At 34.7% G+C, this 21,942-nt stretch overlaps 3 protein-coding genes across 3 annotated transcripts; all 3 read left to right on the top strand.

The window, feature by feature from the left end:
* Positions 1-1,373: 1,373 nt before the first annotated feature.
* Positions 1,374-5,658, top strand: LOC149774797 (uncharacterized). The gene has a single exon (XM_089944819.1). The coding sequence runs from the start codon at positions 1,505-1,507 to the stop codon at positions 3,488-3,490; it is 1,986 nt and encodes a 661-aa protein (XP_089800945.1). The 5' UTR covers positions 1,374-1,504; the 3' UTR covers positions 3,491-5,658.
* Positions 5,659-10,048: 4,390 nt separating this feature from the next.
* Positions 10,049-10,905, top strand: LOC149774798 (E3 ubiquitin-protein ligase TRIM45-like). The gene has a single exon (XM_089944946.1). The coding sequence runs from the start codon at positions 10,168-10,170 to the stop codon at positions 10,903-10,905; it is 738 nt and encodes a 245-aa protein (XP_089801072.1). The 5' UTR covers positions 10,049-10,167.
* A 59-nt stretch (positions 10,906-10,964) lies between these two features.
* LOC149774799 (uncharacterized) lies at positions 10,965-12,176 on the top strand. The gene has a single exon (XM_089944846.1). The coding sequence runs from the start codon at positions 11,438-11,440 to the stop codon at positions 12,092-12,094; it is 657 nt and encodes a 218-aa protein (XP_089800972.1). The 5' UTR covers positions 10,965-11,437; the 3' UTR covers positions 12,095-12,176.
* The last annotated feature ends 9,766 nt before the right edge of the window (positions 12,177-21,942 follow it).

A 21,942-nucleotide genomic window follows, 5' to 3' on the forward strand; every position in this document is an offset into this window, starting at 1 on the left:
CAAGGCACAGTCCATACTACAATCCCCTTAGGGCACAGTTCATACCACCAGCCTCTCAGGGCACAACCCATACTACCAGCCCTCAGAACACAGCCCATACTACCAGCACCTCAGGACACAGCCCATACTACCAGCTCCTCAGAAGAATTACGATAATGACAGATGAACAACGTCATTCTATTTCACACAGTTGTTTCCTTAAAAGAAAAAATAATACTTAAGAAAGACACGCAGCTGTCTGAGTGATAACTCGATTTCATTTTAGGAGTGGGTCAGAAATCAACGTTGAGTTTTGATAACAGACAATTCTACCATAAGGTCATAATTTCACCCGAGTTTGTGTGCATGTGTGAGTGTGTGATTTGGATTTTTAACGTAGCTTTAACAATTTTTCAGTCATATCGCTACGATATCTGTAGGGTTGCGGTATATAGTGAATCGTGCCGCAGACATGTAGCATGATGTCTCATCCAGTCATATTATATGGCCACCTGGCCGACCAGTCCTAACACTAGCCTCTTGATGCTGATCCTACGACTTCCCGCATCCGAGGCGGACGCTCTACCTACTAGGCTAGTCCTATAATGTAAGACGTACCACATATTACATATGTTTTAGTAGACGCCACAAACATAAATATCAGCGTCGAGGTCTTACATGTAGGACTAACCATTAGGCCAACGAAGGGGTAATTTCACCTAAAGGGGTTATTATTTACCAGGACATTAGGAAACAGGGTCAGTTGTTAACGTGAAACGTTGATCACAGCCGTTGAAAAATGACTCGACTGGTTCAAAATTCAACGAGGGTCAAAATTTAATACTACACCTGTACAATTATTTGATATCCGAAGCAGGGAATCATACTAGCGGCTACACGTATACAGGTGTCGATTCAAAAATTAACGAAATATATTCAGAACGACTAGTTGTTGTAGTGGAATCAAACAAAAAGGAGCGGATATAAATAACCTAATACAATAAAGAGATATCTAGTAGTGCTACGAAAGGGAACATGGCAACACCAAGAGCCGATTTTGAAACCGATGAGAAGCAAAACTGTCCCATATGTCTATACAAACATCTATATATATATATATATATATATATATATATATATATATATATATATATATATATATATATATGCCGTAATATAGATGTTATCTGTTACATTGACAGCAGTTGTTTTTATCACGACATAAACGGAGCAAAGATTTAGAATACTTCTGAGAGCTGTAACCTGTTCTGATTTCTTAGCTGAAAACTCGTGAATTTTAAGCTTTTGTGTACACTAGACAAACAGTGACGATGATGTAAAGTTATAAAGCCAGTCTAAAGATCACGCGCCTACATGTACATATCAGCCTTCACTCGACCAGGAAGAAATATTCTCAAAGTGACGTAAGTTTGCAGTACCAAGAAAGGAAAACTAATCACAAGAAAACGAATAATATTACATCAAATATTCGAACGATATATCTTCTAACAGGACGAAGGTGACCATGGCAACTTCAAGAGCTGATTTTCAAACCGAGGAGAAACACACTTGCCCCATCTGTCTGGGTGATTTCAAGATTCCAAGACAGTTACCTTGCATGCACTCTTTCTGTGAAAAATGCTTACAGGACTACTTATCGTCTCAAGAGGAAAACTTAAAGAAACTGGAACAAATCAAGTGTCCGATTTGTAGGCAAGATGTTCGTATTTCTCAACAAGGTAAACCCTTATCGTGCTTGGCATCCCAATTTCCTATTAATTTGATTTTACAGTCGATTATAGGTGATAGTAAAGTGAAAGTAGTCCAGTCCTGCGATGCTTGTCATAATGCTGGAATTTCAAGCCAGGCACAAGACATCTGTGTGGTTTGTGAGGAAACAATGTGTAAAACTTGTTCAGCAGTTCATCGAAATCAGAAGTTTTCTAGAAATCATGTAATAATTTCCGTAGACGAAATTTTGAGCAATCCACAACATGTAATGAAGATTGCAAAAGGGTTCAGCTGCCCAGAACACGATGGGGAGGCTATTGATTTTTATTGCCAGGAACACAAGGCTGCTTGTTGTAGCAAATGTTGTATTGTGAGTCACAGAAACTGTGCCAATGTTTCTGACTTAAAGAAAGAATTGCCGAATCTACTGCAGGAAATGAATGCAGACAGTATAAATGAACAAATGAAGCAAATAGAGACTCATCTGATAACGTTCACCGAGGTCAATGAGTCTAACATCAATCAACTTGAGTCCCAGTTGAATGACTTCACCAATCAAATCAGACACCTAAGAAAGAAAATAAATGATGTCCTAGATAAACTAGAGAGCGAAATTAAGATGGAAGGACATAGAATTTGCAAAGAAGAGATACTAAGAAAACAGGAAGAAAACCACCATTGTCAAAGTCTAATCAGCTCAATTAGAAATTCATATACACTCTTGGAAACAGTTAAGAAATATGGAACAGACACACAGATGTTTCTTATGACAGAGAAGATAACATCACAACTAACTTCATACCTAGAACAGATCCAACAAAAGTATGCAAAGACAGAGACTACTACAGTCTTATTGAAAGTGGATCGCCAGGTCCAATCCATACTGTCAGCAGGCCCAGATAGCTTGGCAAAGATAATAAGCAGAAGGGAACTCCAGTGGATGCCTGTTCCACGTATCATGAATTCGCCCAGAAACTGTCTGGTTCAGATGGATAGAATTATTGAAATTAAAGATGATGATGATTCAATACCTAATTATGCAGGTATCGTGTATTTGTACTCGGGTCATGTGATGCTAACAGATTATACCAACAATAAAGTATGTCTGCTGAACTCCTCCGACAACTCTATGACCACCTACAAAGTGTCATGTGGCCCTTGCGAGATCTGTGTTGTCAATGATGCTGATGTGGTGGCTGTGACTTTACCGGCACTGAACACAGTCCAATTTTTCTCTCTCACAGATGGGAAGATAACACCCACAGAGAAGATAACAACGAGATATAGATATGATGGAGTTGCTGCTGCTGGAATGGGGAAAATCGTTGTGTCTGGTGAATATGCTGAAGGAGGCAAATACTACTGGAGCCTTATCAGCAGTGGAGGGAAGGAGGAGTTTTGTCATCAGTTTGATTGTCATTGTGACCCCTCATACACGTATGTCGCTCTGGACTCATCTTTTACTCGTGTCTACATTACCGTGGATATGGCAAATAACCTGTATTGTTTTGACATAAGTGGCAGCCAGAAGTTTGTTTACAATCATGCAAGTCTTGATGGTCCCTGTGGTGTTGCTACAGACAGATATGATAATGTATATGTTGTTGGATGTGGTTCTAGTAACATTCACCAGCTGACTCCTGATGGCCTTGTTCTTCAGGTCATCTCTGATGGGGTTCCAGATAGTCCTATGGCTATTTGCATTAGAAGGGACAATGACAAGATTCTGGTCACAAATGATTCAGACCAGTCGAAACTTTACCAATATCGACTGAGGTAAAATGCACATCTTTTTTTCCATCTGACTTGAGGGAATTGATTTTTCGAGATGTGAAGTGTTAAAATCTTCATTTTTAAATTGAATGTTAATGCTGTGCATATTTTCAGCTTTGTGCAAATGATAATTATACATCGAGCTATTTGTTTTCATTTCTAATCACAAATCTTACAGACAAGAGAAAACGCTTCCAATATTGATGAGAAAAGAAGCTCAGCTTTTATGTTTCTGAGCTGAAATGATTATTCTTAAATGGGTTGATATCTTAAGATATACATTGTTAGATTATTGATATTTAATTAAATAACATTAATAATGTGTATATTTTCACAAGTAAATGTAATCAGGTGTTTTACAACTGTGTTACGAGTCTATGCTCTTAAATTAAGTAAGAAAAAGGATGAAAGACAACAAGAATTTTATCAGAGCACTTCTGTATTTCCAGAGAAAGTAATCACTTGAATCCAGAGAAAGTAATCACTTGAATTCAATAATTTGAACAAATAAGGATTCCAGCCCAAAACTCCTGGTCACAACATATAATACAACTCAGAAGTGCTAGAAGTTAAAGCACGAATGAACTAATGAGCCTTGTTTACTTACAACACAATAACCTGTAAATTTCACTTAGAAATTTCCAAACATCTCACTCAGATAAACATATTTACTCCTTGTTTACCTGAATAATAATCCTGACATTAAACTCATGCACATAGAAACTAATTTAGCTATGATTAGTTGTTGACATAAAATGAAATTAATTTTTTTTTAAAAGTCAATCAGGTCAAACAGAAATGAATTCAGTTTCGGAGAAGGTCAAGTCCAGGACTCAATGTTACATTCCAATAACATACAATGAAATAAAAAAAAATTAAACCAATAAACAAACAATTAAATTAAATATACATGAACGAAATAAGTACGACAATTTCAAACAAAAATACTCAATACTTATAGATTGCACTGATTTGAGCACGTTGATATGTTTATCTATATTATTTTAAACTCAGATGTAAACAGTTTACAATCTTAATATCTGTCTCTCAATATTCATAACATTTTCATAATTTAATTTAAAGAAGGGATATTTCATTTATCAGGTGGAACATTTCAAATTCCTAGTTGTCTGCATGCATCATGGCTGGGTCAACATGTGGATCACCTGATGGGGTCACCCTAATTAGTGGACAGAGCATTTTCCTAAACTTCAAGTGTCTACATATAAACTTTCCAATACTAGTGCCCAGCATAATCATCCAGACAGATATCAATGTTTACCTAATTCGATTTTTACATGCATGATTTTGATAGCCGGATGAGATTTTACCAGACTAAGTAGGTCACCTATATAATATTTGCGATATACAATATTTGTAACTTTAACTACCTCTGCATCAAAACATGTATATACATTTGCTCAAATTAAAATGATTAAACACGGGCTCGTAGGAGCGGCAGGGAATTGGGAAATACACTTCATCATGATGACATATTTTGATAAATAGAAACGTATCACTGATAATAGATTAAACTGAAATAGCACATGACGTTTTTACTAAATTAGTTTTGTACATAATTGAATAAAATTGTCAGTGTCCTGATTTGTCAACAATAGTGCTTGACATATATTGTGGTATTCAGTTTAGAAAGTTGTGAATGTCTTGACTGGCAACATTTTTAAAAAATTCTTTGCAATTCATCGCTAGTTTATTTCCTTTATGAAATGAAATGTTAATGCGAAAATTGACAATAAAGCAGAGCATGTCTAGACTCTGAGCAACTAGATTTTATACATTGAGACTAATTATCTATCCTCTCTACATTTACTCCTTTTCTCATGTACAAAGCATTAACTTACTGTCTTTTCACATTAATGTGCAAAACAGGTGTTTCCTGTTTATTCAGTTCAAACAATTTTAACAACCCTCTCTCTACATATATTAACACACATATCTACAGACTTGCAAACATACTTGTACACATCTGTTTTCAAGTATATATCCCTGAATGTTCTCCTTTTTTCATATTCACATCACTACCTTCATACTTCTCTAGCTTTATACATGTATGCAAATTCATAGACAGAATCTAATCATTTTCCCAAAATGTATGATCTTGACGTTAATAAACATAAATCGTTCTGAATTATCAATAAATACATATAAAACGGTGCAGTTTTGTAGTTTTATTCGATACATATACATCGGTTCAACTTGTTTGATTCGAGGACCAGTATCAATCATTTCTTTCCACTTTGGTCATTATACCATCATTCATATCTAAATTACAAAAAAGTTCACCTGAACATCGCCCTTCAACCTATCAATCATTTGTTTAATCAGTTATCAATAACAGATTAGTTACATTGGTAGAAAGATGAGTGACTATATAACTAACAAAACCACTATAACGATTTCACAATGACCTTGACCTTTGCATTTAACCGCAAATTTCACCAGGCCTCTTCCATGTCTATCACATATATATCTAAAAATTTTATGCAAAAAAATACATTTTTCTTCTTTCCGTCAGTGACCTTGAACTTCAACTCCAAATGAACAAAAGTATGTCTTACCTAAGGTGTACATTATCCACAAACGTTGATATAAGTAGTTTTTTGATATTGGAAAAAAGTGTTAATAAACCTTTATTTATATAAGCAAAATGACCGGGACTTATGCCTTTTTCAGCTCAGGATCGTTAGTCTTCCTCCCTATCTCAATGTAGAGCTAATGTTATTGTGAGGACACCATGTTTATTTTTATTGTTGTCAAATTCAAACAGTCTTCTTTAAAGAAAATGCAGCCATCCACTTTTACAACTGTATATGGTGTAGAACACAAGTAATTAATTTTCTTCTTCTAGTCATAATCAGCCTTGATCAACAAAGCTTGGTAGTTTTAGACAGTGGACAACTCCATATTTTGTGTAGGAATTATTTTTCTTTCAGCCACAGTGATTTGATCTTTGACATTTTGATCTAAACTTCAAAATTGTTCCTTTTTACCTCGAGGGCAAGCCATCCCCATCTGGTAACTGTGGATGGTGAAGCAATTGACTCTCAGGAAACCTTTATTGCTCTTTCGGGCAAAATGACCTTGACCTTTGATTTTTTATGCAAAAAAATTCAGTAGGTTTCATCCTTACTCGTGTGCAAAACTCCACAAAGCTTGCTTACAATAGATGGTGCTTTGCTAACATTTGTGTGTAAACCACTTTTACGTCATAACAGTGAGCTGTGAAATCAGTAGAGCTCTTCCTAAACCGAAGTGCAAGGCATCCACTAAATTCGGCAAATGCTGATGTTGGAATCCTCTAGTCATTCTGTGGAAATCAAACTGATAACTGAGAGACTGATGGTTTCCTTGTTTTTGAGAGTTTTAATGGCACTATTAAGACAAACTTGGCGTTAGCAGGAGAGATAGATAAACAGTCAGAACATCCAGAATGTCAAACACACAGTCTGCCCATTGAAAACAACAAACATACAATGTTACCTTATCAATAGCATATATTCAAATAAAAAAGATTTTAAAAATACTAACAATGCAGTTTAAATAAGTATAGATATGTATATATCATTCCTAAAAATTATACAGCTGAGGCCACACTGAGTCACAAAACTCACCATAACAGAATTTTAACGAAAGATTTCCTTTTTTTGAGTGCGCCATTTATTCCTTAGAATGTTAAACTTACGGCCAATGTATGCCTGATATCGCTCACCAGGATTATTTAACTCTACAGTTGATCATTTCATTAAGCAGCTTCGTGTATTATAACCCTATGTAAACCATCTGCTAAAATTGACATGCCAATATTACTTACTGTCCTATATAATGCTAAAAATACTTTCATAAAATAAAGGCATAATTAATTTAAATAATTGTTCATTGCTGAACAAACTCATCCAGTATTTTGATTATATAAACATATCTACCAAGCGCTATAAAAACTAAATGGCAAATATAGTGGCCAGATCTAAAGATGAAACAAGCTCATGATATCTTATGCATATGCTATTTTTATCATGTTACGAATCTATGGTCACAAAGTAAGCAACAACAAAAAGCAAATCCAACAAGTTTTATAAAACTTAGCAAACAATTTAATTATCAGTCACAAATGAAAATGTGAGATGAAATTTCAGTATTATGTAGTCAATCCAAACTAATCCTTATAAAGGACTACGAAAAGTCCTAAATTAATGATTAATGAAAAGTTCCTTATAAATTTTAAAACCGGAAATGTGCTTCATGATCCGTGACGTCGTCAAGATGGCGTTGTCCAGAATTTCTAAGAATAATTTATCAGTTCCAGAATAATAGTATGGTCCAAAATGAGCACATTCTATTTTTAATGAACAGCCCAAACAAATATATTTCCTCTCGAATAATATCTAAGTCCAACATAAAACACGCATGCAGACTTAGAACAGGAACACAAGAAGTGAGAATGACTCCAAAATCGGAATGAATCTGATAGCTTAATTCTCTCCTTATATACACCGTCTTCTGTGACTGTATTTCACAATAGACACCACGTGACAATACACTACTCATTTTATGCTGATATTGGTTATTCACGTGACGCTGCCCAACTAATGGAAATTTACTGAATTTTTTCCAGACACCATCAAACCTCATGAGCCAATTAGAAATTAAGTCAATGGCACCATTAAGTCTTATTATTAATAACTGTCAACATATACGTAAACATCTATTTATAGATTCTATGTATTTTGCGTTCTTAACTGAGTCAGGTAACGTCCACAATTTTTTAACAAAAGATAGTATGTACGGCGTACAACCATGAATAAAAAATACGAAAATTAAATAACAAAATGTGCTAGGAGTTACAAAAAAATATAGATATATCATATACAAGACATATCGTCTAGAGTGGTAAAATCCCAACATCACGTCAGTACTTATCTGAGATCTTCTTGAGTGGTAAACTTCCAACATAACATCAGTACTCATCTGAGATCTTTCACATTTTTGCCAACTTCAAAATAAAATTGCTTTAAGTCCTATTTAAACGGGGATGTTGATCCCTACCAGATATATTTAGCTTAAAATATATTTATGAACTACATTCAAAATATATTCAAAAATATTGCCTGACAAGAAACTCTGCCAATCAGATTCAAGATCAATTTATTAATAAATATATATTTCACTGGCTTTTGGAATTTTGGGAGATCTTAATCATACAAGTCTATATTTCAAGTTTAGCAAAGTCCAGTCAGATTCACGATCACCCCTTTATTATGAATGGATGACACTCATTATCATGCCTGATCAAAAAAGTCAATATTCCAGATTTAATTAAAAATCATATTAAAAGATGTCTTCAAGATTGGAGACAAGCTCAACCAATCATATGCAAATTCACATCATTGATATGAATTTAGCTACCTTATTATCTAAATTTTGTGATACAGATATAATATTCCAAGTTTAATCAAGACTGGATTAAAAATATGACTTCCTGAGTGGTACAAGCTCACATAATCCGATGCAAGATCACCTAATTATCAAAAGCATTAAATATATTGATGATATATGCCAACATTTCAAGTCTGACCATCAGGCCCGTTCCAGTGGTTACAAGCACCTGCTGACAGACACACGACGAATAGTTACAACAGATGATGGCAAATGTATGATCCACACAGTGACGCACCATTATTCACTTGACTTTACGACAACAAGGCCACATAAGCAGGTAAACTAAGAATGTTAACGTCGAAATTAACCTAACAACATTAACACTAAACTTTCATATGCATGATCAAACAAAAGAGGTACTCAACAATTACATAAAAATTCTGGTATATGCAGTAAGTGCAGCGCTCTATATAGTCACAAAATTAAAGGTATGGGAGTGATCCGTATATTTGCCTGAAAAGTATTTTGATAATATTTGTAAGGATTGCACTGCCAACAAAATAATGCATCAAGGAAGAATAGAAATAATGTATCAATGAAGATTAGAAAATACTAAGAATAGAAAAATAATTACTAGAAGTATGAAAGCAGCCATTTACAATAATGCATCAAGGAAGAACAGAAAATACATACATATAATTCCCTCCATAATAAAGGGGTGGTAGCAGTGTTTTTTCAGTGTAAAAGTTATCAACACATCACTAAATTCGTTTAATATATTTAGTTGTTCATGGACAGTTCTGTTCAATCTTCTTTATCCATAGAAGTTATAAAATAAAGAGACATTATTTTTTCTTTATATATATATGCATATATATATATATATATATATATATATATATATATATATATATATATATATATATATATATATATATGCCGTGTAAAGATATTATCTGTTACGTTGACATCTGTTGTTTTTAAATAAACACAGCAAAGATTTATAATACTTCTGAGCTGTAACCTGTTCGCATTTCTTAGTTGAAAACTCATGAACTTTTTAACTTTTGTGTACACTAGACAAACAGTGACGATGCTGTAAAGTTAAAAAACCTGCCTAAAGATCACACGCCTACGTGTACATATCAGCCATCACTCGACGAGGAAGAAATATTCTCAAAGCGACGTAAGTTTGCAGTACCAGGAAAGGAAAACTAATCACAAGAAAACGAATAATGATACATCAAATATTCTAACGATATATCTTCTAACAGGACGAAGGTGACCATGGCAACTTCAAGAGCTGATTTTCAAACTGAGGAGAAACAATATTGCCCCATCTGTCTGGGTGATTTCAAGATTCCAAGACAGTTACCGTGCATGCACTCTTTCTGTGAAAAATGCTTACAGGACTACTTATCTTCTCAGGATGAAAAAGTAAAGAAGCTGGAACAAATCAAGTGCCCGATTTGTAGGCAAGATGTTAGCATTTCACACGAAGGTAAGTCTGGCCCAAATTTGGCATCTCTATTTCCAATCAATGTGATTTTACAGTCAATTGTAAGTGATACGAAAGAGAAAGTAGACCACTCATGCGACAGTTGTCACTCTGCAGGCATATCAAGGCCAACTCAAGGTGTCTGTGTACAGTGTGAGGAAACTATGTGTGAACATTGCTCAGAAGTTCATCAAAAGCAAAAGATTTCTCGAAATCATGTTATTATTTCCATGCAAGAATTCACTAGTAATCCACAGAATGTAATGAAGCTTGCAAAGGGGTTCAGCTGTCCAGAACATGACGGGGAAACCATTGATTTCTATTGCAAGGATCATCCCACAGCATGTTGTGGAAAATGCTGTATTGTTAGTCACAGAAGCTGTTTTCATGTTTCAGATCTGAAGAAAGAATTACCAAGGCTACAACGGGATAAAAACTTAGATAATATAATTGACCACATGAAGATACTTGAGAATATGAAAAGAATTCAGCAAATCAGTGAGTCCAGTATCTTGAGTCTCAGGTAAATGGCATGACCCCTGAAATTAGAGAACTGAGGAAAAAGCTGAATGATGTGCTTGATGAGTTAGAGAGAAGAGTGCAGATAGAAGGAAATAGAATTTACAAGGAAGAAATGATGAAAAAAGATGAAGAAAGAAATTGATTTCAGTCCTTGATCAATTCGATTCGAAATTCACAAATACTTCTAAAAACAGTAAAGAAATATGGAACAGAGACACAGATATTTCTTATGACAGAAAAGATGATGTCACAACTTACTTCATACATGGATCAGATTCAAGAAAAGTACACAAAGACAGGGACCACTACAGTCCTGTTGGAAGTAAATCCCAAAGTTCAGTCCATACTGTCATCAGCAGGCCTGGATAGTTTGGCAAAGATAATATGCAGTAAAAAAATCAATATCTGCCTGGTCCAGTTTTCAGGAAGCCATCCAAAAACTGTCTGATTCAACAAAATAGAATTATTGATATAAAAGGTAATTATGATGAACCACCAGACTATGTTGGTGTCATCTATTTGTTCTCAGGTCATGTAATGCTAGCGGATTTAAACAACCACAGCTTGTGTCTGCTGGATTCGTCATACAACTTAATCACCAGCTACAAACTGCAATACTGGCCAGCTCAAATCTGTGTTGTGAATGATAATGATGATGTAGCTGTGACTGTACCATTTTCAGAAAGAGTCCATCTCCTGTCTGTCAAAAATAGGAAGATCACACCCACCAAGGAAATATGCACCAGACATGAATGTGAGGGTATTGCTGCTGCTGGAAATGGGAAAATCATTATATCTGGTTGCTGCGACGATGGGCAGAAATATTATTGGAGCCTTATCAGCAGTGAAGGAAAAGAGGAGTCCTGTCATATGTTTGAATGTGATTCATATGAATATTGCCTACAGCAGATCTGTGTTGTGAATGATAATGATGATGTAGCTGTGACTGTACCAGGTACGAAAACAGTCCATCTCCTGTCTGTCAAGAATGGAAAGATTACACCCACCAAGGAAATACGTACCAGTTTTGAATGTAAGGTATTGCTGCTGCTGGAAATGGCAAAATCGTTGTATCTGGTTACTGTGACGATAGGCATAAGAGTTATTGGAGCCTCATCAGCAGTGAAGGAAAACAGGAGTCCTGTCATATGTTTGAATGCGATTCATGTAACTCATGGATCTATGTTGCCCTGAATTCATCCTTCACACATGCAAATTCTTCAATTATTTTCCTAAAAGGTTATTAATGCTTTGTAGATTTTCAACTTGGTGAAATAACCATTTGATAATTAGGTTTGCATTTTTAAATGACTATGCTCAATACTTACAGGTTGTAGTGATTTACACTGACAAGTAATTTCTGTTTTTTGATTTAAATGTGAATGATCTCTCAAAAGACCCAAGTATCATTTAAGCATGTTTCCATGTTCATATTTTTTAAAATGTTAACCTAGTGAAACTTTCATGAATCACCATCGCCATTCCAATCCTTTGTACCACAATATTCCCCCTTCATTCCTTCCAAGTCATCTACTCACCCCCCTACCAGATTTTTACTCAGGGGTCAAAACACAAAATCCTCACATTTAAATGCATCTACATGCACTTTAGACACTTTGTCATTGAACTATAGCCTGTGAACTAGTGCGTGTCATAAATTCCAATATCCCACCAGCCGAAGTAATTGATTGTACTAATTATATATGTACAATTTAAAAATCATTATGGCAATATTCTTCATAAAAGTTTCACCACTTTCTTAAAACAGAACTCTGGCATACCAATATGATTTGATTTAAAGTTTTAAAAACATGCTTTAAAGTTTCAATTTTGCAGTTGCAAGAAATAATTATGCTGATTGCTGGGCAGATCATTCTCCTCAAATCTGATTGCTCAGCAGCCATCTTGAATATGCATGGTATGTTAATTTGAGCTTTCTCAAGAATCTAAATGGTCTTCAAACAATTAAGCTGGGCACTGCATGTTTCATTCAAATGGTTCACCCTAATTAGCTGATGGAGCATCACTCAGAGCCATCTCCACTAAGTATACACCTCCACTAGACATCTGGTCATTCTAGTTTTGGACATTGTCCATATGCTGAGTTCTTTATGTCACATTTTCCTGACATCAGGCCATTCAGTCCTAACACTAACCTCTTAATGCTGAGCGTCAAACGAGGCAGCTGCTAGTACCCTTTTTATTAGTCTCTGGCATGACTCAGCTGAGGTTCGAACCCGTGACCTCCGGTATTCAAGTCAGACACTCTAACCACTTTGGCCACCGACGCGGTTAGCAGCTGTGTTACTAAGCCTTTGAAAAATTTGTACATGACCACCTTACAAATGGATGATAAGAACGATTTCATTTTTGAATGACATTTTTGCAGCCAAACCTGAAATGGTATTAATGTGTATATGTTAAATTTAGCGGATATCATTCAGAATATTTTGAATTTATCCCTAATGCCTTGGCCAGTCACAGTATAGATTGTCTTTTTATTTAGGTCACACATTCAGCATAATTAGATTGGTAATTCTTAAACCTAATTTTATTTTGCACAAGAAACATAAAATGTAAGTAACTTTTTTCTAACAGTAGTTGTGAATAAACAGGCAAAATTATCAAAATCTGCACCCTTGACACTAGAGTAATAGCAATATCTGACAAGTTTGTAGACACTTTGTTATTATACACATGCCATTTATTTTATTGTATTTATTCATCTTAGTTATAGTCTGTCTGTGATACACTTTCTGTAATATGTATGTACATGCAAATATGTTCAACGGCACTTATTTATGTATGTATATATGTATGCATATGTTTCTTCTTTTTAAGAAAAAATAATTATATAAATGCCTAGTCTTACATCACTTGCATTGAAAACATGATCCAGTGATGTGTACCCATTCCAGCACCCTTCTGTTCCCATTGTCTACACATATTTTTGTGCATAAGTTAAATAAAAATTTTGCATCAGTCTTTCACATGTGCTGCTTTCTATGTCGTTGATAATATAGTTAAGGCAGAATAGTGACATCATTGATAATATAGTTAAGGCAGAATATTGATATCACTGATAATATAGTTAAGGCAGAATATTGATATCATTGATAATATAGTTAAGGCAGAATAGTGACATCATTGATAATATAGTTAAGGCAGAATAGTGATATCACTGATAATATAGTTAAGGCAAAATAGTGATATCATTGATAATATAGTTAAGGCAGAATAGTGACATCATTGATAATATAATTAAGGCAGAATAGTAATATCACTGATAATATAATTAAGGCAGAATAGTGACATCATTGATGAAGATCATGATGGTGACATTTTGAATGATGAAGACTGGTTTTGAATTTGTGATGGGTTTTACTCGAGACAAAAACTTACTGTACAACTGACTTTCAAATGTCTTTTCACCTAATGTAAGAAATACCTACTTATCTGTCATAGTAACTGTGAGACTGAGAGACAATAAAGCTTAGGAATATGATGTGAATGATGAATGATAAGTTTATCTCATTTTTATTTTCAAATGTAATACACTGAATGTGTGCAAGTGGATATAATTTTAATGTAGCTTTAACAATTTGAGTCATATCACTACAATGTCTGCAGTGTGGCTGTTGATAGTGATATCTAACAATGGGGCATCATGCCACAGACATTTGGTACCATGTCCCACCCAGTCACATTATTCTGACACAAAGCTGACCAGTCCTAAAACTTAAATGTTAATGCTGAGTGCCAAGCGATGCAGCTGCTAGTACCATTGTTATAAATCTTTGGTACAACTTGGTCGGGGTTCAAACCTGCCGTCTCCTGCCTCGGAGGCAAATTCTCTAACTACTTAGACCACCAGAGCAGTCTGTATTACATTGATAATGATGATGATGGTGGTAATGGTGGTGATTATGATATTTTCAATGATGAATACAATGGTTTCTCTCCATTGTTTCCAAAAGTGCAAACTTTGTTTCCATCCTAACATGTCTGCAACAGTTAGTTTGTCACCATTTTTAACTTATTTGCTTTCTCGTGTGGCCCTGGATTTAATATAAAGAAAAATGAGGTTTTGTTCTGTTCCATTTTTACAGACATAATTTTGGTGACCAAACATTTGTCCAACTGACTGGGTCTCCTGGACACATTTACATATTTGTATATACAAATGGTTATATGTTTACATATTTATTTGTATATTCACATAGTTATAACTCCAAAAGTTTTGACAAAATTATCTTACCTAAATGTAGTATGTCAACCATCCTGTACTTTTTGTCTTTGTTTTCATAAATAACTATGCCAATTGATGGGCAAACCATTTAGGGGAGATATGATTAATAATGTCAGAAAGACAAGCAATATTGTAATATCTCCATGCTTTACATTACGGTATTGTTATTAAAAAAAATCAAAGAGCTACAGCCTATTATTAAATACTTTGCACAGCACTTGGTGGGGTCTGGTTACTTTGAAGTGAAGGAAAAAAATGACCAAAACATAGAGCTAATATTGATATCTTTGGACATGGTTGCCATTGAAAACTAACTTGGTATAATTTCCTAGCTGGACTCAAATTAGAGCAATTATCAATTGTCCTTTTAAATTTTTAAATTTTCAGCACTTATTAACATTTCAGATGTTTTCATTTCGTAGCATTCATTAACCTTACAAATTTGTTAGTATCTAAAGTGGTTAAGATTTAAAGAGGACTTAAAAATTAAATATTCCTTGTGTGATCTTGAAATTCTTGGTGTGTTAAAAAAGGACACTTGGTTATCACTGAATGACTTCATTTATTTATTCCCCATAATATATATCAAGTTGTAAATATGATGATCACATTTTAACATTTTATATTTTAACAAATCCAGGTACTGGATTCTAATAAAATAATGGGTATATTGCATTCAGTTTTGCACATAATCTTGTCACTAGCTTGAATATCAGTGACTCGTTGGAATTCAATGCAACTTGATTTTATTTTCCTGTGCCTTATCTTAAATGAAATCCTAAATAACATCAATTTCGACAGGCTATACTCCTTTTAAGTAACTAAACGTGAAAATACCTAACTGAAAATAAATCCGTAAGTTTTTGTATTCTCAAACCAAATACACACATTAGCTCTAAACACTAATATACAAACGGCATTTACTAAATGCATACAAAATATAACAAGACTATCTCTCTCAAGATACTAAAATAATCATGCACATCTACCCTTAGGTAAACATGCCTAATGTTCTCCTCTTCTCATATACTGTCTGCACAGTTCGTTAGCTTTATAAATTCACGCATGATTCACACTCATTTTTTTTCAAGGAGGCTTGACTTGATTGGTAAGAAGCCTAAATAATTCTGCATTTTCATTAAAAGCATAACTGCTTTATTTGCTATTTGTATTAAATAGACTGATAAATTAATAAAGTTCCATATCCACAAATGATAAAAGAAATACTTTTTATCACCCTAGAATAAAACTTGAATCAATCAATCATGTAATCAAATTTTAACTCTGTCTACCTATATTTTTAATGAGAAATATAGTTCTAGTCGCAGACAGGTGAGTGATACAGAATATAACTTATCTAGTCTTCATCCTTAGAAAGCTGTAGGCAAGGCCTCTGCATAATGCTGGTACATGTTGTTATATAAAATAGTTGTCATGCTACTTAACATTATCGGAGTTACTTAGTAGCATCATCTGTAATGCATAACTTATATTTTAAATGTGAGAACTATGTTTATTTAATGTCTCAGTAATTTTTGGGGGTGTGTTTAATGACACAGCAACATCCACATGGTTATATTTTGCCAAGTCATGTAAAGTAGCCTGGCCAAGAATATGTAAGCAGTTTGTCTAATCATAGAAATCAAACCTGAACCTTGTAATGTTTTGATAAATGAATACCTCTATTATATTTAAATATCTATGTGATATTCAAAATGGATTTTAAAAGTATAATTTAAAAGGATAACCATGACATTCATGACCACGACATGAAAGACACCACATAGGAAAAGGCTGACATTTGTTACTACTGATAGGAATAGTTATTTCCCTTTGACATGGTGTACATGCATTGCACCTCATGTCCAGAAATTGGCGATCACACCACTATTAGAAGGCATCACATCAATGTGCTGACCAATGAAATCTTTATATATATATTTGATTAATTCATAACATTGTCAAGCTAAGAGACAATTACACTATAAGTGTATATACATTCTGCACAGCACTACATCATGCTACAAACTGTGTTGGCAATTACACTGGAAGCGTGTATGCATTGTATACATCACTACCTCATGCTACAATAATTGTGTTGGCAATCATACTGGAATTGTGAACACATTCTTCACTACATCATGTTAACAAACTCTTTTCCACATTTTCAGCCACAAATCATAAACTATTAAAGAACCTCAAAGATATATATATATATATATATATATATATATATATATATATATATATATATATATATATATATATATATATATATATATATATATTATGCTTTTAACTTCAGAACATAGAAAGTGTTATTCTTGACACTATGCTTCAGAGGAAACACAATTACATAAAGGCGCATGCCTTTATTTCATGTTGTCTGTAAATACTGTATTGTTCTTATAGTTTATATTTGTGTACATATGACTTCAGTGTCAATAAATACCATGTAACTGTCGGAAATGTATTGAATACAGCTTGCCTTTATTTATAGCAGGCTTTTATTGTGTCCATGGTTTGTATTTGATGATAATAAAGAGTCATAAAAATGTATTGGCACTTGGCTAAAACTGCACATATTTAACTCAATACCCATTAAGCTTTATCACTAGATAATGAAAGTAAAAAAGCAAAAAATGTGCTTATTGCCAGTTTTTAACAGCATGAAATGTTAAGTTTCTAGAACATAGAAAATTAAAGAAACTTACTGCAAACCCTAGATTTCTGTGTGGTTTATGAGTGTCTATACTTTTGGGAACCAAAGATAGCTTATATAACATAGAAATACCAGAAACTATGAGAATCTCTTTTATTTGCCAACTGTAGCAACTTATGCAACATGGAGAAGTCAGGAAGTACAAGCATCTGTTCCTTGCCCAAAATGAAAGCCATCTACAAAGTTTGGTAAACTGTAAATGGTGGAAAAGTAATTTACAGAACCATTTCTTTTTCCAGTTATAGTAAACCTTGATATTTCCCCTCTGAACCCCAAAGTGAGTAAGCTTTTTTGTCATCAGTGAAAACCATTCACAAAGTTTGGTAGCTGAAGAAGGTGGAGACAGAATTTTTTCTTTTTTTTTCACAGGAGCAAAGACCTTTAACTTTTGCCTGAAAATCAAACAAGTTTTGTAACCTCAAGGACAAGTCATCTGTACTTGATAACTCAAGTAATTATTAGAAAATAAGTATTCACTTTCATTTTCAGATACCTTGACTTTTGATCTTTGACCTTTTGATGCAAACATGTACAGGTCTCTTCCTTTCCCCATATACAAGCTGTCCACAAAGCTTGGTAACTACAGTTAATGCTCAACTAGAATTTTTTTTTATGGAAAATATTCTTCCCTTATAACAGTGACCTTCAACTTTAACCTTTTGATTGTGAAATTAGTAGTGTTTTTCCTAAACCCAAGTGCATGTCATCCATAAAGTTTGATTACTGTTGATGTTGGAGATCTGTAGTTATTCTTGCAGAAATTAAATTTGTGAATGGCTGATTTTTGGACAGACATATGGATGGAAATTCCCATAAAAACCACATGCGTTCTGCTTTTGATAAACTGCGTAAATATAATGTCTATGCCAGGTCTGAAATGTGGGATAGTTGCACAAAGCAGGGTATGATGAAAAAACAAAACACACAACGAAATGACAATTTTCTCTTATTTATCATTACATTAAGATTATTATTATTATTATTATTATTATTATTGGGAAAGATAGCACAATGAATCTTAAAGTACAACTTTTACAAACGAAAAGCATATTTCTCTATTTTCCCTCTAGATGTATTCATCAAAAATTCTGAGTATAAGTGAGGGTTGTTTCTTTTATAACAGCCCAATTATGATAAACTAAACACTGTTCTGACATTTTACGATTAAAGCAATGAATTATAATTACGTGATGATTTAAGAATATCTTAATTTGAAACAACGACATGAATATTCATACAAAACAAGCATCATATGTGTGCTTTGAAAATTCATTGAACTATTATAAAAATAACAAACATTGTTTACCCTAAAAATTGTTCTGGTATTTCGTATTTCTGCATCTTTATGCTAAACCTATAAATATAGACCTATACGTTACAACTATTTGTATTTCTTTTAAAAAGTGGGTTAGAAATCAACAATGAGTTTTGATAACAGAAAATTCTACCATAGGATCATAATTTCACCAGTGTGTGTGTGTGTGTCTTTGTGTGTGTGTGTGTGTGTGTGTGTGTGTGTGTGTGTGTGTCTGATTTGGATGTTTAACATAGCTTTAACAATTTTTCAGTCATATCGCTACGATGTCTGTAGTGTTGCAGTTTATAGTGATGTCTTGCACTGGGGCATGATGCCTCAGACATGTAGCATGATGCCCCACCCAGTCACATTATCCTGACACCAGGTAGACCAGTGCTAACACTAACCTCTGTATGCTAAGCGCCTAGCAAGGCAGCCCCTAGTACCATTTTTGAAAGTCTTTGGTATGACTCGGCCTATGTTTGAACCTGCAACCTCCCTTATCCTAGGCAGACGCTCTAACCAGTAGGCCACCAGAGCGGTCTAGCCCAAAAATGTACTTTAGGAAGCTACTGGTTTTCAGTCAGTATTTTAGTCTGTTCACCCCAGTTGTGTCTACTATGATGCGCCTAAATTTATACCTATAAATATTGATGTATATGCTATACCTATAAATATAAACCTAACAACAACTTTCGGCATTCAGTGGCTGCTTTGTTACCCTCAGCACTCATCTAGTCTTCACCTCTGCGCTACAAGAGCCCTCGCATCTGCCTCTCTTTATATCACTAACACACCTTAAATCAGTTGTTGTTTCTAATTTCCCCCTTATTTTCCTGTTTATTTAATGTAGAATCTACTAATAAATATTATTTTTTATTTCTGCTTCCAGACAGACATCAAGTTTTTGATACAATAACTGTGCCCTTTCGTTCCACAAATATACCCCTTTTGCTAAATTTGGCACTCTTTCCTTCCACTCTGTTAAACATTCTTCGCTGTAATGCGGAAAGTACAGATATGTAATGCAACCTCATTTGGATTTCACTTATTCATGCTGAAAGAATCTTTTCAATAAAGACAAGTCAAAGATTTTTAAATGTTTACAATATTAAAATGTAATTACCCAAACATCAAATCAGATCATGTGACATGAATAAAAACATGACAACCAAACTTGACTACATCAAGTTATTTTAGAGAAATCATGCCAACAAATTTCTCTGCATGCATGCATCGATGTACGGATGTTTGGATCAACAGAATGATGGATGGACAGGACACAGTTATGACACAATTAATGTCCCCACTAATGGTAGAGAGAATGATAGATGGACAGGACACAATTAATGTCCCCACTAATGGTAGAGAGAATGATGGATGGACAGGACACAATTATGATGACCCACTAATGGTAGAGAGAATGATGAATGGACAGGACACAGTTATGATGTCCCCACTAATGGTAGAGAGAATGATGGATGGACAGGACACAATTAATTTCCCATATAATGGTAGAGAGAATGATGGATGGACAGGACACAATTATGATGACCCACTAATGGACAGGACACATTTGTGATGTCCCCACTAACGGTGGAGAGAATGATGGATGGACAGGATACAAGTATGATGTCCCCACTAATGGTAGAGAGAATGATGGATGGACAGGACACAATTAATGTCCCCACTAATGGTATAGAGAATGGTGGATGGACAGGGCACAAGTCTGATGTCCCCACTAATGGTAGACAGAATGATGGATGGACAGGACACAATTAATGTCCCCACAAATGGTAGACAGAATGATGGATTGACAGGGCACAAGTATGATGTCCCCACTAATGGTAGAGAGAATGATGGATGGACAGGACACAATTATGATGTCCCCACTAACGGTGGAGAGAATGATGGATGAACAGGACACAAGTATGATGTCCCCACTAATGGTAGACAGAATGATGGATGGACAGGACACAATTAATGTCCCCACTAATTGTAGAGAGAATGATGGATGGACAGGACACAATTATGATGTCCCCACTAATGGTAGAGAGAATGATGGATGGACAGGACACAATTAATGACCCCACTAACGGTAGACAGAATGATGGATGGACAGGACACAATTAATGTCCTCACTAATGATATAGAGAATGTTGGATGGACAGGACACAATTATGATGTCCCCACTAATGGTAGACAGAATGATGGATGGACAGGACACAATTAATGACCCCACTAACGGTAGACAGAATGATGGATGGACAGGACACAATTAATGTCCCCACTGATGGTATAGGGAATGGTGGATGGACAGGACACAAGTATGATGTCCCCATTAATGGTAGACAGAATGATGGATGGACAGGACACAATTAATATCCCCACTAATTGTAGAGAGAATGATGGATGGACAGGACACAAGTATGATCTCCCCACTAATGGTAGAGAGAATGGTTGATGGACATGACACAATTAATGTCCCCACTAATGGTAGACAGAATGTTGGATGAACATAACACAAGTATGATGTCCCCACTAATGGTAGAGAGAATGATAGATGGACAGGACACAGTTATGATGTCCCCACTAATGGTAGAGAGAAATATGGATGGACAGGACACAATTAATGTCCCCACTAATGGTAGACAGAATGATGGATGGACATGACACAATTAATGTCCCCACTAATGGTATAGAGAATTGTGGATGGACAGGACACATGTATGATGTCCCCACTAATGATAGACAGAATGATGGATGGACAGGAC

This window comes from Sinohyriopsis cumingii, unplaced genomic scaffold (genome assembly GCF_028554795.1).
Source record: "Sinohyriopsis cumingii isolate HCF-2022 unplaced genomic scaffold, ASM2855479v2 utg000160l, whole genome shotgun sequence".
Taxonomy (NCBI): Eukaryota; Metazoa; Mollusca; class Bivalvia; order Unionida; family Unionidae; genus Sinohyriopsis; species Sinohyriopsis cumingii.

What these genes read in the sequence shown, in the direction of transcription:
- LOC149774797 (XM_089944819.1), top strand. Translation starts at nt 1,505, where the DNA reads ATGGCAACTTCAAGAGCTGATTTTCAAACCGAGGAGAAACACACTTGC.
- LOC149774798 (XM_089944946.1), top strand. Translation starts at nt 10,168, where the DNA reads ATGGCAACTTCAAGAGCTGATTTTCAAACTGAGGAGAAACAATATTGC.
- LOC149774799 (XM_089944846.1), top strand. Translation starts at nt 11,438, where the DNA reads ATGCTAGCGGATTTAAACAACCACAGCTTGTGTCTGCTGGATTCGTCA.